The 13,652-nt window shown below is 41.1% G+C and overlaps 1 protein-coding gene across 1 annotated transcript in view; it reads right to left on the bottom strand.

Moving 5' to 3' along the window:
* Positions 1-13,652, bottom strand: part of RARB (retinoic acid receptor beta) — a gene marked incomplete at its 3' end in the record, with an annotated part of 190,708 nt that overhangs the window by 60,674 nt on the left and 116,382 nt on the right. The window contains exon 2 of the mRNA XM_035894117.1: positions 4,108-4,256. Within this exon, the coding sequence (XP_035750010.1) occupies positions 4,108-4,256 (149 nt within the window). The remainder of the gene's footprint in view (positions 1-4,107; positions 4,257-13,652) is intronic.

The following is a 13,652-nucleotide window of genomic DNA, read 5'->3' on the forward strand; positions in this document are numbered from 1 at the left end:
CAAAGGGGCGCATTACTGAAGACTCTGGTAACGAGTTAATACAGAAGGATCACTTAAAAAAGGGGTGCTTAGAACACTGAGGAAGTGTTTGGCAAAGGAGGTTGTTCCCAGGTATCTGAAAGAGTAAGGTCCAGGGATAATAATGAGGGGCGAAAAGGGGAAGGAAGGACAGGAGAAGAGACCAATCTAATCACCACACAAGAAGCCCACAGCAATGGTTTGACAATGATGGCAGCTGCAGGCAAATTCTGGAGGAAAAAGGACAACAAATCATGTGAATTACAATGCTGCAGATCAGAAATGATATCATCATGGCATGATGTCTGAAAGAACTGCATGCCATGAGATTAGTTGGTGATGTCACAAAGAGAAAGGATGGAAAGTTCTGTCTTCCTGAACTCTGTGTCCAAGGTAGCAGTGAGGTGAGCAAGAGGACACACCAGGGAAAGACAGCAGGGGAGAAGTCAGAGATGGGGGTAACTTTGGAAATCATCCACGGGTTGGTGACAGTGCAGTGTTTTCCAAACTGAGCATCATAAAGTCATAGTCACCACCCACAGCTCTCCAAGGGCTCCTGGCTGGAGGGGTCCCCATTAAAAATGCAGTCTTTATGAGCAGAATATTGCCATGACCTCCCCTGTTGGCCTACCATAAAACAGTTCAGTAGGTGATGCTTTTGAGAGAGAAAACCAAAGAACTGAACCTCAGGGAACAGCATTGGGAAGTGGATAAAGAGCCATTTAAGGAGACACTGAATAAACAGTAAGCAAAGTAGGAAGAGAATCTAACCCTGAAAGGCAGGAAAAAGAAAGCCTGCCGAACCAAAGGCAGTCATGATCCCAAAACCTTGAGGACAGAAAGCTGTCCCTTTGCACTAGACTGAGACCGCTAATGATCAATGTGGCAGCAGCTTCACTGGAGCTCATAGTAGAAAGGTGAAGGAGAAGGAAACAGAGAGAGAACTAGAAGAAAACCATGGGAGAGCCACCACAGAAAAACAAAAGGAATGGGGCCCTAATTAGATAAATATGATATGAGCAGAGTTTTCCATTTGTGTTTCCCTCGAGAAAGAAGACTGCCAGGAGTTCGAAGGGAAAGGTAAATGAGTCAGAAAGGAAAAAGGAAAAGACTTGAGAAAAGGACCTCAGAGCAGAGGGGGTGCAACACAGGAGGAAAAAAGAGTGAATTTAAGATTTAACATCACAGAACAGAGACTGCGAGTCAGGTGAAGAAAGAAATGGTGGAAGTAAGGGCGAAGAAAGAGAAAATGGCAACAAGGTCAGAGGAAAAGGGGAAAAAAAGAAAATTAATACTTGATGCAGCCGGTATTTTAGTCTAGCTTCTTATGGAATGAGCTTTGTGTAACCCAGCTGTCTGTAAGCGAGGTTGCCTCCCCATCCCAACAGCTTTTGAACATGCCGGTCAGCTTTAGTGAAACTGCAAATCTCAAAGAAAATAAAGTTCTTTGAAATTGCATGGAGATGTGTGTTGAGATAAAGGAGAAATAAATCTGTGTTTCCTAACTAGACGAAAGGCTGTAACATGAATTCTTCCCTATTATTGCTCCCTGATTCACCAGAGAATCAGCATGAAACTCCAGCTCCATACCGAGCAGAAGCCTTCAATGAAACACAGACTCTCTAATAAACTTGGGTTAACCAACTGAAAGGCAGAGATCCACAGGAGACAAGGCTTCCCTAGTGGCAGTCCTCAATGCTCAGTGCTTATTTAAACTCACAAAGCAACTGGCTAATTTTTGTATGAAGGCAGCTGGAGAGAAAGAGAAGCATGAAGAACTGATATTGAGAACCAAGGGTGAAGGCAGACTTGAGCACAGGCAGGAGCCTGGATGGTTAGAAGTAAGAAGTACAAGGTGGCAGCTTTCTTATAGTACAGGACCAAGAAATGAATGTGTGAAAGCAAGTGCAGAGCAAAGATGAAGGGAAAAAAAACCCAAAACCAAACAGTCCAAAAAGGCTCAAGAGAAAAGGGTAACATTCTTCAGAGAAAAAGTAGGAACTGGCAACGCAGAGGTTTCTGAGGCTGTCTCTGGTGGTGTGGTCACGTACTGCTGTCATCCAGCACATCACTTCCATTGACCTGAAAGCTCAGACAACTTTCAACAGAAAATGACTGTCCACCAAAGGGACCACTAATTGACTCAGTGGTCTCATCGTGTTCTTTGCCAGTTCCTGGCACTCACTGAGGAAGTGGATTCAGTAAGTGGAAGAGATTAATCAAATCCTAGTGCAACCTGTTGAAGGGCTAGCATCAACTAACCCAAATATTACCAGTCTCAAGCAGCCAAGTGATTACTTTGGAACCTTGTTATTTCTCATAGACTGACAGGTTTTGTATATAACTAATCTTTTTTTTTTTTTCTCCCTTTTAACAGCAGCTATTGCAGAGCGCTGAATTACCCTGTCCTGCAAAGCAGCAAATAAGTGAATGCGGGTTTTTTTGTTGTTGTTGAATAAGGGCTAACACATTACAAGATGGATTTCTTCAAGTAATTTGACAAGCAGGCCTTGCTTTAATTATTTATGAAAATGCTTTGCAGTATGCCAATACCAGCCATACAGTATATTTCTGCATATTTTTCAAAAATAATGAAGTCTTAGGGACATGTGACCTTTCTGCCACAGTCTGCAATTACATCTGTGCTTAGAGGGAACATGCGGGTGAGCAAATGACACCACCACTTGCATGTTAGCATCTGAGTATGATGAGATTTCCTATTTAATGAAACCAGCTACAGCATATTCTTACCAGTTTTTCCTAATAGACACTTAAATTTTGATAGTTTTGTGGCATCTAAAAGAAAAAAATACAGACATGATATCCAAGGAAAACCTCAATATCAGAAAGACATTCTGAAACTGAGGTGAGCTTATATAGTTACTTTCACTACTTTGGTATCTATAATTACAAAATTGCAGGGAGGGGGGAGCCAGACTCCAGTCCTATAGTTTTTTGCCTAATGGCACAAACTCAGGACTATGATCTGTCACTATAAAAGGCCAGTAGCATGGAAGAAATTGCAGGTTCAAAGGATAAAGTAAAAATGGCAGTACAGTATCTGAAAAATATTATGACATTTCACAAAAATAAACCAGAAAAATAGCTTTTATTTATTCTAAAAACTTCACTTACATGGATATAGCACCTGTCACATTTTTGACATGAATTAGTATCTTCACTGTACTAAGCACTATGCACCTATTCTAATTTGAAGGATGAAAATCATAGGTCTTTTCTTTAATTGCTAAAAAAGAACATTGCACTAGGGTGCCATAACTAAGGAAGCTAACTGTGAGAACATCTGTCCTTTGATACTTTTTTTTCAGCATTTTTCACACTACCTTCTTCCTTGCACGCACAACATTTGCTGTATGTACACCTCTAATTATCGCCATACACACATGGTTTAGCTGACATTGCTTCTCTGATGTGTATCTTGTCTTTAGACATCCCCTACTTTAGAACAGTGTATCATGTTACTGCATCCTATGGATAGTCAGTTCACGCTCTGACAATTACAGCACTGGAAAGTAGCAGACGCGCCAGCGCTGTGGTCCACCAGACTAAATTTTGTGAATACCAACCTGCTAATCCTTAAATTCCCAATTTGATTTGAGATTTGTTAGATAGATAGAGACTATGCCAAAAATTTCCAGATGATCAGATCCTTTTCCCACATTCCACCCCCTGGATACACAGAGGTAGCAGCTCACAGAAAAAGCCAGGCTGAGAGCAGACAACGGCCATGTGAGTTCTCAGGGTATACCTGACCTACAGATGGACAGTGAACAGTCTTAATGTGTTTTCACTTTATTCTTTGATTATCCCTGCATCTATGATCGCATTCTCATGATAGTCAATACTTACGGAAGTCCCTTAAAGACATACTTTGTTGGAAGTCATGAAGGGAAATAATTCCAGGCTTGATGGTTGTTTACTTGGCTTTACTCATGCATTGGAATTCATTCACACAAGAAAAGTACAGGCATCTTTGGACACAACCAAGTCACATGAAATTTTATTGCTTTGCCCCTCTCCAAAATGAAATGCAGTCCTATAAAAGAAAAGGGAGATGGTGGCACTCACCTTGCATCCCTCACAAGCACTGACACCATAGTGATATCCAGATGACTTGTCCTGACAGACAAAACAGGGCTTGTAAACACGAGGGGGTGGAAGCGGTGAAGGAGGGCTCGGAACAAGTTCCTCAGAACTGGTGCTCTGAGTTTCGACTGCTACAAAAGAAAAAAGAAATATAATTTAATGATTCAAGAATGAATTTTAAATTACTCATTATTTACTGTATTATAACTATCAAACTGGCCCATCTCTATCTTTGGATAATAAACATTCATTTGTATTTCCTAGCAAAATTTAAGAGGAACTAAAGTAGTGCAAGTAGTGACAGGACAACATGCTATAGCCTCAGAAGTCTATTTTTAAGTACCTGATCATTTTTCATGATCCAGCTACTCTACACCGCAAAAGCTTCAGCTTACATCAGATATATGGCTTGAATCTCCTACCAGGCTCCAAAAATGGACAACCTTGGGCTCATGTTCTGGTTTTAGCCTATTGAATTGCATGGGATGTGTGTGTGCACACTGGATATCAGCCTTCAAAGGGAAACTGCACCATGTACCCTTCCAATTGGTACCTCATTTTGGGAAAGCTCTTGTATCTCTTGCCTTTTTCTACAAAAGGTAACACTTCCAACATGCAATTTTGCCTCAACAGGACAGGGGCATGCATCAGGACATACATAAAGAGACAAACAACTAAGTATAAGACCCGAAGTGAAAATTACTTGAACAAGTCTTCTTTTCTTTCATCAGTAAAACTAGCTCAACCCAGCAACACTTCCTTACCTAACTATGGATCTGTAACATCAGGAAACCTCTCTGAGAAAAAGCTACTTACACATTAATGACTCCACATCCCTTTATTGCCTTAATATTTCTAGATGGTCATTTGTTTTGAACCTGCTGAAAAGCCAGTTATCCCTTTCAGGGAAAGGATGTGAAAGCTCAACGATGTGAGATAAAACATGCAAACTACATCTTTCCAAAACATCTGCATTAGTTTTCTGTGATATGCTGTCATCATTCCTCACATTTATTGTAGCTGTGCAATACATTTTCATGTTTCACCTAGCCCTTCTGCTGCTTCTCAGATAAATCCCCCTAACTTTTCAACAGATATACAGAAATGACAGGATCTGTGAACTCAGATCTATCCAGAAACATTAGGCACTATCAGCAGAGCTAAATCTCAAGAGTACTAACAGCAGGCCCTAAAGAATATTACTCAATGGAAAATCTTAGACAAGATTTACTGTACATGATATTTTTCAGATTACAAAGATGATACATTTGTATTAAACTCATGATTCATTGTCAACTCATGTTCCACAGAATTCACAGCGGGCATCACGGAGCACGATGCAACTTCTGATTACTTGTGAGAGAAGGGCCCCTTTCTGCCATTTTTACTTGGGTTAAGCTACTATCAACTTCAAGGACGGACATTTCTTGAGAAGAAAATAAATGTTAGACTGAAGCATTAAAGGCTCTGATTCTAAGCAAAGAAATATTTTTCCAACAGGAACAATTTATTTATATATCTAACAACAACGAGGCTGTGAAAAAACAGAAAAGTAACGTAATTTATGTGGCTCCATAAATTGTCATGTTAAGACAATGTCCAGAACTATACTTATCTTTTTTAGCATAAAATACACTGACCCTCGGCAAACCTAAAATCTTCAGGTTCCTACCGCACCAAGCAAACTTTAAAGAAGTTTTTTCTTAATGAAAACAGATATGAGAACAACCATTTCTTTTCAACAGTAATTTTTGGTATTTAAGAGAGACAGAGAGTGCTCTGTTATTGATCTCTGCACAACCATCCTGCTTGAATCAATAATCTATTAGTACTTTGAAATTAAAGTTAGATTCATCAAATGCCCTTGAGAGGCCTCAAACATTCTGTGCCTTATTTTATGCTTGTAACATGAATTATGGTGGCTTCCAATCAGTCTGTGGAATGATAAAATTTTAGCTTTAAAACTCTAACACCAGCAGACAATGTGTTTTGTATTAGCTCGTTCAACTCTCCCAGTCCATCTAAAAGGCAGTTATTAGGCTCCCCATGGGAGAACAAGGTTGTGTCATTCAATAAAACAACCGCACTCCTGCGATCCTTCTGTGATCTCAGTTTGGGGAAAGCAGTCTTTGAGGAATAATACTGATACTTTTCTGCTTTTTTTGATAATTTCATCCTAAACAAGCACCAGCATCCAATGGTAATGTTCAAGTCACGAACCATAGTACAACAGAGGTCTGTCAGGCACCGGCCAAGCACCAGGAACTTGCGATACCCAGAAGAGATTAAGAAACCAGCTCAGTTCCTAAGTACACAACATAGCCAGCAACTGAAGAGCTGAAGGTGCCACTAAAGAATTTTTTTCTGGACAATTGGAAAAGGTATATGAGAAGGAAAGAGCCAATGTAAACCAGAAGGCCCTCCTTAAAACACCCATATATATATATATGCACCACTAAAGGGGCTTAATCTTTTCAATATGATACTTGCATCAGCTGAACAACTGTCTAGAGAGTTCGATTTTTTTTTTTTAATAAGAAAATCCAGTTTGAGAACATTCACTTTTGATCACAAGCAAGATGTACAGCTTTCTGGAGAAGGCTCAAACTCAGGTTACACATGTTTGACTCTTACTCTGGCTTCTGATTTACTATTCTTCCTTGGATTTAGCTTTTTTAACTGTTTTATTTAAAAATGCATGTGCTGCCAGCACGGAATTGCAGAAATCCGGTGCAGGCATCTGTAGCAATTTGTGCTCAGCAGGTATAAGGCATTATTTCTGTATCATGTTGGTGGCTAGTGGATGCACGACAGCAGAAGACTCTTCCATGCACATCTGCATGTGCATGGTGGAAAAAAGAGAGGATGGTGGGCGGGCAGTTGACATTTCCAGAAGAGGCATTTTTAAAGCAGTCTTACAATTTTAGGAAGAATTCCAAGAAATAAAAAAAAAAATAATGAAAAAAAAGCTACTTCTTTCCATGCCCTGCTCTCTTGTCCTGGGGGATGTGACACTTCAGGGTCCCTCCTCACCTGAGAAAACAGAGCCTCAGTGCTGTCACCCAACACCTGAATGCCGCTTGAGCACACAGGGACTCTCAAACAATCGGTCACTTCACAATTCCTAAGATGTCTCAAATATTTCTAAAGGTTAGATAAAGCAGCAGATAAGATCTTTAAAAGCACAGCGTGCTTTGCGAGAGCTAATTTACTGCCAGCTAAGCCATGTTGACAGATGGAGGAGGTATTTTACTTTGTGACCAACTAGAAGCAGGCAGGCATTATGAAATGCCTTGCCTTTCGCTAGAAACTTCAGATTATTAAGCTTGTATGTTAATGCACACTTTGGACAGTTGAGTCTTAAAAGAATAAGAAGTTGTAAAGCAAATGGCATTTCCTGGATAGCCTCAAGGGAATTTTCAATACTGAGCTAAGGGTCCCTGGTGGGAAGCAGCAATTTCAGCTAATTAGGGTGAATAGCAAAGTGTTGCAGTTGGTCAAAACATTCTGTTAACCCTCATTTTTGTTGGCACCAACCAGAGTCTGGATTTTTTGCCTTTTTTTTTCTTTTTTTTTTTTGTGAATTCACTGCAGGAGTGCAAGGCACACAGCTCACATACATTAGGCAGAAAGTCAAAGGAAACGCCAAAGTTCAACTAAAGTACAAGTAATTAGAACCAGATTCTCTGCTGCTTGTATGTGTGCATTTGATTGTAGAAGTTATTTATAAGCCTCCAAACATTTGAAAAAATAACTATATACTGTAGATCATTTAATTTTTATGTCTCGTCTGGAAAAAAAAGTCTGCTTTTAATCATCTTCCAGGAAAGAGCCAGGAACTGGGAAAGTGGGTCTCAATTGTTTCAATACAAATTTCTCTCTTTCATGTGCCACATAAAACTATACTATAAAATTAAATCCAAAATATCATTGACTCAACCCCCCCCATCCAATTTTTTTTTAATAAAAAACTTCTTTGAATTTGTCATGCTTAAATAGTTTGCATTGTTACGAGGGTTGGTTTTTTTTTTTTCCCCCCTAAACTGTTGTTTGGAAGACAGACAAGGGGAGAAGGGAAGAAAAAAAAAAAAAAAAAGTGAGAGAGAAAGAAAACATTATCGTGGAGACTTGCCAGCCTTGACTTAGTAACCTGGCCATGACCCTCCAGCGAGTGTGTGTTTGACCCGGTCACACATGACTCTGGCTGCGTACTGTTGCTGGGTTATAAGTCCCAGATATTTTTACCATATATACAACAGGTGGGGATCACAGACAACAGAAAGAGGAAAACAAAGTCTTCCCTTGTGTGAAGACTCCCATTTTCTCCCTTGCAAAGAAAACAACACAAAGCAAAGAAGTCCTGCTACTATTTCATGTATCGGCGCTCGCTGGGCTGGATCGTTGTTTTACCCGGGGGGTTGCCGGCACGGAGGTGGAGTGGGCTGAGGGCAAGAGGATGGAGGAAAAGGCTCAGGGGAAGCCATGTGCAAATGTTCATCAAGGCAGAACGAATTACCAAACTGTAACATCGCAATCACAATCAAAAAATCTTTCCTCATAGGGCTGGGTATGCATCGGGGTTCAGGAGGGAATGCTTTTTATTTTGAGTGAACATACCCAGATTAAAATATAGGCTGCCACAACTCCAGATTGAGATATTATTATCAGGATTTTCAGCAGTACTTAAGGAAGCATGTCTTCCACATTTGAGGGTTTCTTTTTTATTATTTGCATCTTCCTAACTGTACAAATTTGCCTTAAAGCCATGTTGTTAAATATAAGTTATTCTCTTTTAATTCTTAATGACAATTTTTCCAGCATTAATTTTAATCAAGTCACAGTTAATCTCTCCAAGACTGTCTAGGCCTTTTAAAAAAAAAAAAAGGTATTATTTGGGCTGAAAGCCAAAAATACCTCTAAGTCTTCAGTTTTGCTTTTAGTCTGAAAAGGGGCATTCCACTTTCAACAGGGACATCAGAAGATGAAACTTTGTAACTCAGTTTCTGCTTGGGGGTGCCTGATGCTCCTGTTATTTTAAAACCTAAGAGAGAGTATCCCACGGGCTTTCACTACGTGCTGCTCAGGATTCCTACTGTATGATTAAAATAACAAAAAACCTAGCAAGGAGTAGAGGCTATGGACCTCAGAAGCCCAATCTGCAAGGTCTTACTAATGGAGAAACTGCACACAAGGTCACCTAAAAGGTGCCCCAGAGCGGGTCATTCTGAGAGCCATGCCTAGGGCCCAGGCTGCCGCTGCCAACAGCTATCTTGGACAAGGTGCAAGCCCTGATAGGCGCAGCTGAGTTGGCAGAAGTCTCTACAGCCGAAGTGCTTTTGCTGTTAGGACTCTTGTCAGTGAAAGAGCGATACGGACAGCTGGCTTCTGTCCCGTCGCATCTGAAAAAAAAAGCTGAACTCTGCCCTCCGCTTTGCGAGTACAAGAAGCAGTTAAGCACGCTCTCTGCTCTGATATCCTTACCCTAATGAAGTTCCAAGTACAAATTTGGCCATTTGGCCAGGCAGACATACCATCAGGACAGTATTTTCTTCTCCCACCCTTTTGCATTTCGTGTATTTAGACAGTACGCTCTTTTGGGCAGGGTCTCAAAATATGCTGTACAGTAACCGGCGCTGCAGGACCTTCAAGCACCACTCCAACGCAAATAGTAGTAATGATCGAGGTCCTGCCAAGTCAAAAGGTGTTTGAAAGAATGAACCTTGAAAGGCCTCCATAACCTTGAGAGGAGCCATTACTTGCAAAGCAGGTCCTTGGAGCGCTTTCATTTTAACTATTCTAGCATTTCAGTGGTAAATCAGAGACTAACTTCAAAGGATGAGTCTCAAAAAAACCAAAAAAACAACCCTGAAAAGGCTTCTTCATATGCAGCAAATGCCTTTGCTGTGTGCGTTTACCAAGTTGTATTTGCCAACTGGAATGGCAGAAAAGAAGTGTTTACATTCGTCTGCTGCATCTCCCCCAGCTTAGAACTTGGAGAGAGCAAGCTGCATCATATTCCTTCGTGCCTTTCATCAACAAAATTGCCAAGTTCCAATTGCAAATCTGTAATGTTAACCAGCAGAGTCATGTAACGTAAGCCAGTGGAGTCAGTGGATACCGATCTCGGCCATACGACAGCAGTATAGCCCTTTGAAACCTTTATATTCATATCAGGTGATTAGGGCCAGGAAATAAAAGTTGAGCATCCTACTACCAGCATAGCAGAGCTATCCCGATTTGTTTGCAGTAAATCAGAAGACAGCAGCATCTATCTATGGGTTACCCATCTGTTCTAGTCTCATAATACAATTTTGGTTCCTTAGCGGCTAACTTCTTTGTTTGTAGCACACATTTTATTATTCCCACAAATATCCTCTATCAGTTGCCCAGTGAAGGGTCGGGATTTTTTTGGTAATATACCTTCCTGTTATGCCCCAATCTGGCCTCTTAATTAATCCATTTGTTCGGCACAAAAATTGAGTTACCTGACTTTACAGTGACTGCCTTTTATTAAGGCGCTCCAGGGGCCCCACCTGCCAGCACATCTTCCCAAGTGACATTCCTGCACAGATCACAGACACCCGGAGTGACTCCCCCAGCCCCGCTGTCCCCGCCACACAGCACAGCCAGCAGAGCTTCTCGTCCTGCCATATTTGGCGGCATGAAATACCCTGCTCTCTTCTACCTATCTGATCTACAAGCACGGTCCCTGCCTCTCCAGTATGTGAATATCCCGTGAGCATTCATATTTTTACCTTTGTAACACCTAAGTGAGATAAGGGAAGAGCTATTTTTACTTTACAGATGGGAAACAGAAGCACTGACAGCCTAAGAGCCTGATCTGCTTGGGTCTTAAATTCCTAGAAAAATACAAGAAGTACCCAACCGGGGTTTTCAACAGCAACCAACGACCCAGCTGTAGCTCTAGCAGCATCTTCAAAACATAGCCTTGCGTGCCTTGCCCCAAGTTACACACGGGATACAGGACAGAGCAGGGAACTCAGTTAAGTCTGTGCTCAGTCCCTCTAATATGGGGGGCTCCGAAGCACCCCTGAAATCAGCACATGCACCCCGCTCACCTGCCGACTGCAAGGCAGGCCAGGGCTGGATGCCTTCTGCCCCCGAGAGCCACCACCGCTGCTGGCAGGGAGCTCAGGGGAGATGATGAAAGGCTTGTCTTCGTTTTCTGATCTCCACAGCCAGCTAAGAATCAACTTTCTGTAAGACTACCCCACCATATATACAATTACACAGGAATGTCCTGGCAGACAACAGACCTGCCCTGAGAGAAGTCCCGAATCCTCTCCTGAAGGCTATTCAGCAGCACTCGTGTGCGCGGGTGCGTTCCCCCACACAGGTGTAAGTAACACCAGAAACCACCATAAAAACCTCTACTCTGGACTATGCTGTCCAAGCCAACACCAGCCTCCTATACTGCCAAGACATAAGCCTGAATCCACCAGGAAAGTCTTATACATTGAGCACATAACGATCTGGAAATCACTAATATGCCCCGACCACGTATTTCTGGATGCAAACACCCTGAAACCTTTTTCTGAAGCTGCTACATTGTATTCTTGTGTCCCATGGGTATTCTGGAGGGGAGCTGTCACTGCAACCACCTCTGGTGCTTCTCCCAGCAAAGCCAGGACTTCTCACAACTACGTACTCTGCACACATATTTACTACAGCTGGCAGGAAAGGACAACGAGGAAGCTGCAGACGCTCTGTAAGAGCACGTTCATGTTTGGTAGGTTTGCTCAGGAGGGTATTTTCAAACAGGAGTAAGGTTTACCCAGGTTTGCAATGCCTGGTTCTCAAGCGCCAGCTCCACTAAACCCATGGGAAGCACGTATAACTGACATAGGAGATTTGTGTTCACCTTTTCAAAGAAAATGATACTGCTTTTCAAGCTGGGGTTTGGGGCTTTTTTTTCCACAGTTATATCAGCAAAGCAGTTCTACGCTTGGGTTTATGTGTCTGCGTAGCCAGAGAGACGCATTTACACCTGAGCAAACGTGGAAGGCGGAAAGCTTGTCAGGATTAATTATATCAGGGACAAGAACTGCGTCTGGTTATACCTGTGTTACTCTCAGGACAGCGAGACTTAATGACGCGCTAGTAACTGAGAACAGGAGCGTCTTTCGCTAAATAAATGGCCAGGCAGACACTGTGAGGGAGCCGGGGTGAAAGTAAGTGTGCAGACAGGATGGCCGGAGGGTTTGGCAGGCACAGCGGAGTTTACAGGGCAGCAGCTCATCAGTTTGTATTAGGAGCCTACCTTCAAAATGAAAAAGAAAACATGTTAAATGAAAAAAATAAATCGTACGGAAAACTGAAGAAAAACATCCGAAAGATGATAGCTCTGTAGTTTTTTCGGGTCGGTGATTTTCTGCCTGGTCACTACCATGCAAAATCGCATCCGTCTCAAGTGAAAATTCTGCATTATTGCAAAACTGAAAAATAGGGTCTTCTTTAAAAAATATATATACATATATATATATAATTGTGCTATCATTTGTGTGAAATCAGATTTTCCCTTCAAAATGAACTTTCCTTAAAATTCATGCCCTGTTTGCTTTACCAGGGAACTCCTAAGGTCAGATCCTCATCCAGAGTAAAGCAATGCAGGCAAAGGAGCGACACAATTTAGAGAGGATGAGAACTCTGGCCTCTTTCTTTATGAAAATGTAACCTATTTCTGTGGCCTACTGACACAACTGTGGTGTCACAAAATCAGCACGTTTTCCCTGCAGGATCAAAAATAAGAAAAAAAGCACATTGTGAGGAACAAAACACTTAAAAATAAAAGGGTTCTGATCCTTTTTTCAGATCTATTTTACAGTGTTGTCACCCCACTGAAAGAATCTTGACTTGTAAACACGAATGTGAGAAAACTCAGATCCAGTATCTTCAATAATAAATAAAAATTGCTAGGGAAATGAAATAGTTACTATAATCTCTATATACATCCAGATATTTTACTAAGTCATAAAGTCTTCATTTATAGTTATTAAAAGTTTTATAGTGTTTTGAGGACTTTCCTTTTATCTTCAAGTCTTTTCAAGGATCCAAACAGAATAATTCAGAATATTATACTGAAGGAATGATTTTACTCTTCAAAACTCACCTCCTATCCAAGTTGGTATTAGTTTTCAGTATTACTATGTCTGCCAAATAAATTTTTTATTTTCTATATATTCAACATTTTCTTATGACACCATTCATCACGACTTTTTGCTGTGGCATGAATCCAGCAAGAAAATGACTGTTTTAATATCTTTAATCCCATAACACTATCACACTGTTGTTCAGTACCACATGGACAAAAATAAAACTGTTGTGCTCTATTTGGAAATGCAGTAAAACTGACCTGCTGTGCAATATTTTACATATCAATTTATTCTCAAACTTTAGGACCATTAATTCAGAACATTTTGATCTTTAGGCGTTCTTAAAATTAATAGAGTGACTCAACAAGAGCCAATTCAGTGATCAACACTACTTCAAGTTAGTATAGTAGCAGT

The sequence above is a fragment of the Egretta garzetta genome, unplaced genomic scaffold (genome assembly GCF_000687185.1).
Source record: "Egretta garzetta isolate BGI_Z169 unplaced genomic scaffold, ASM68718v1 scaffold94, whole genome shotgun sequence".
NCBI lineage: Eukaryota > Metazoa > Chordata > Aves > Pelecaniformes > Ardeidae > Egretta > Egretta garzetta.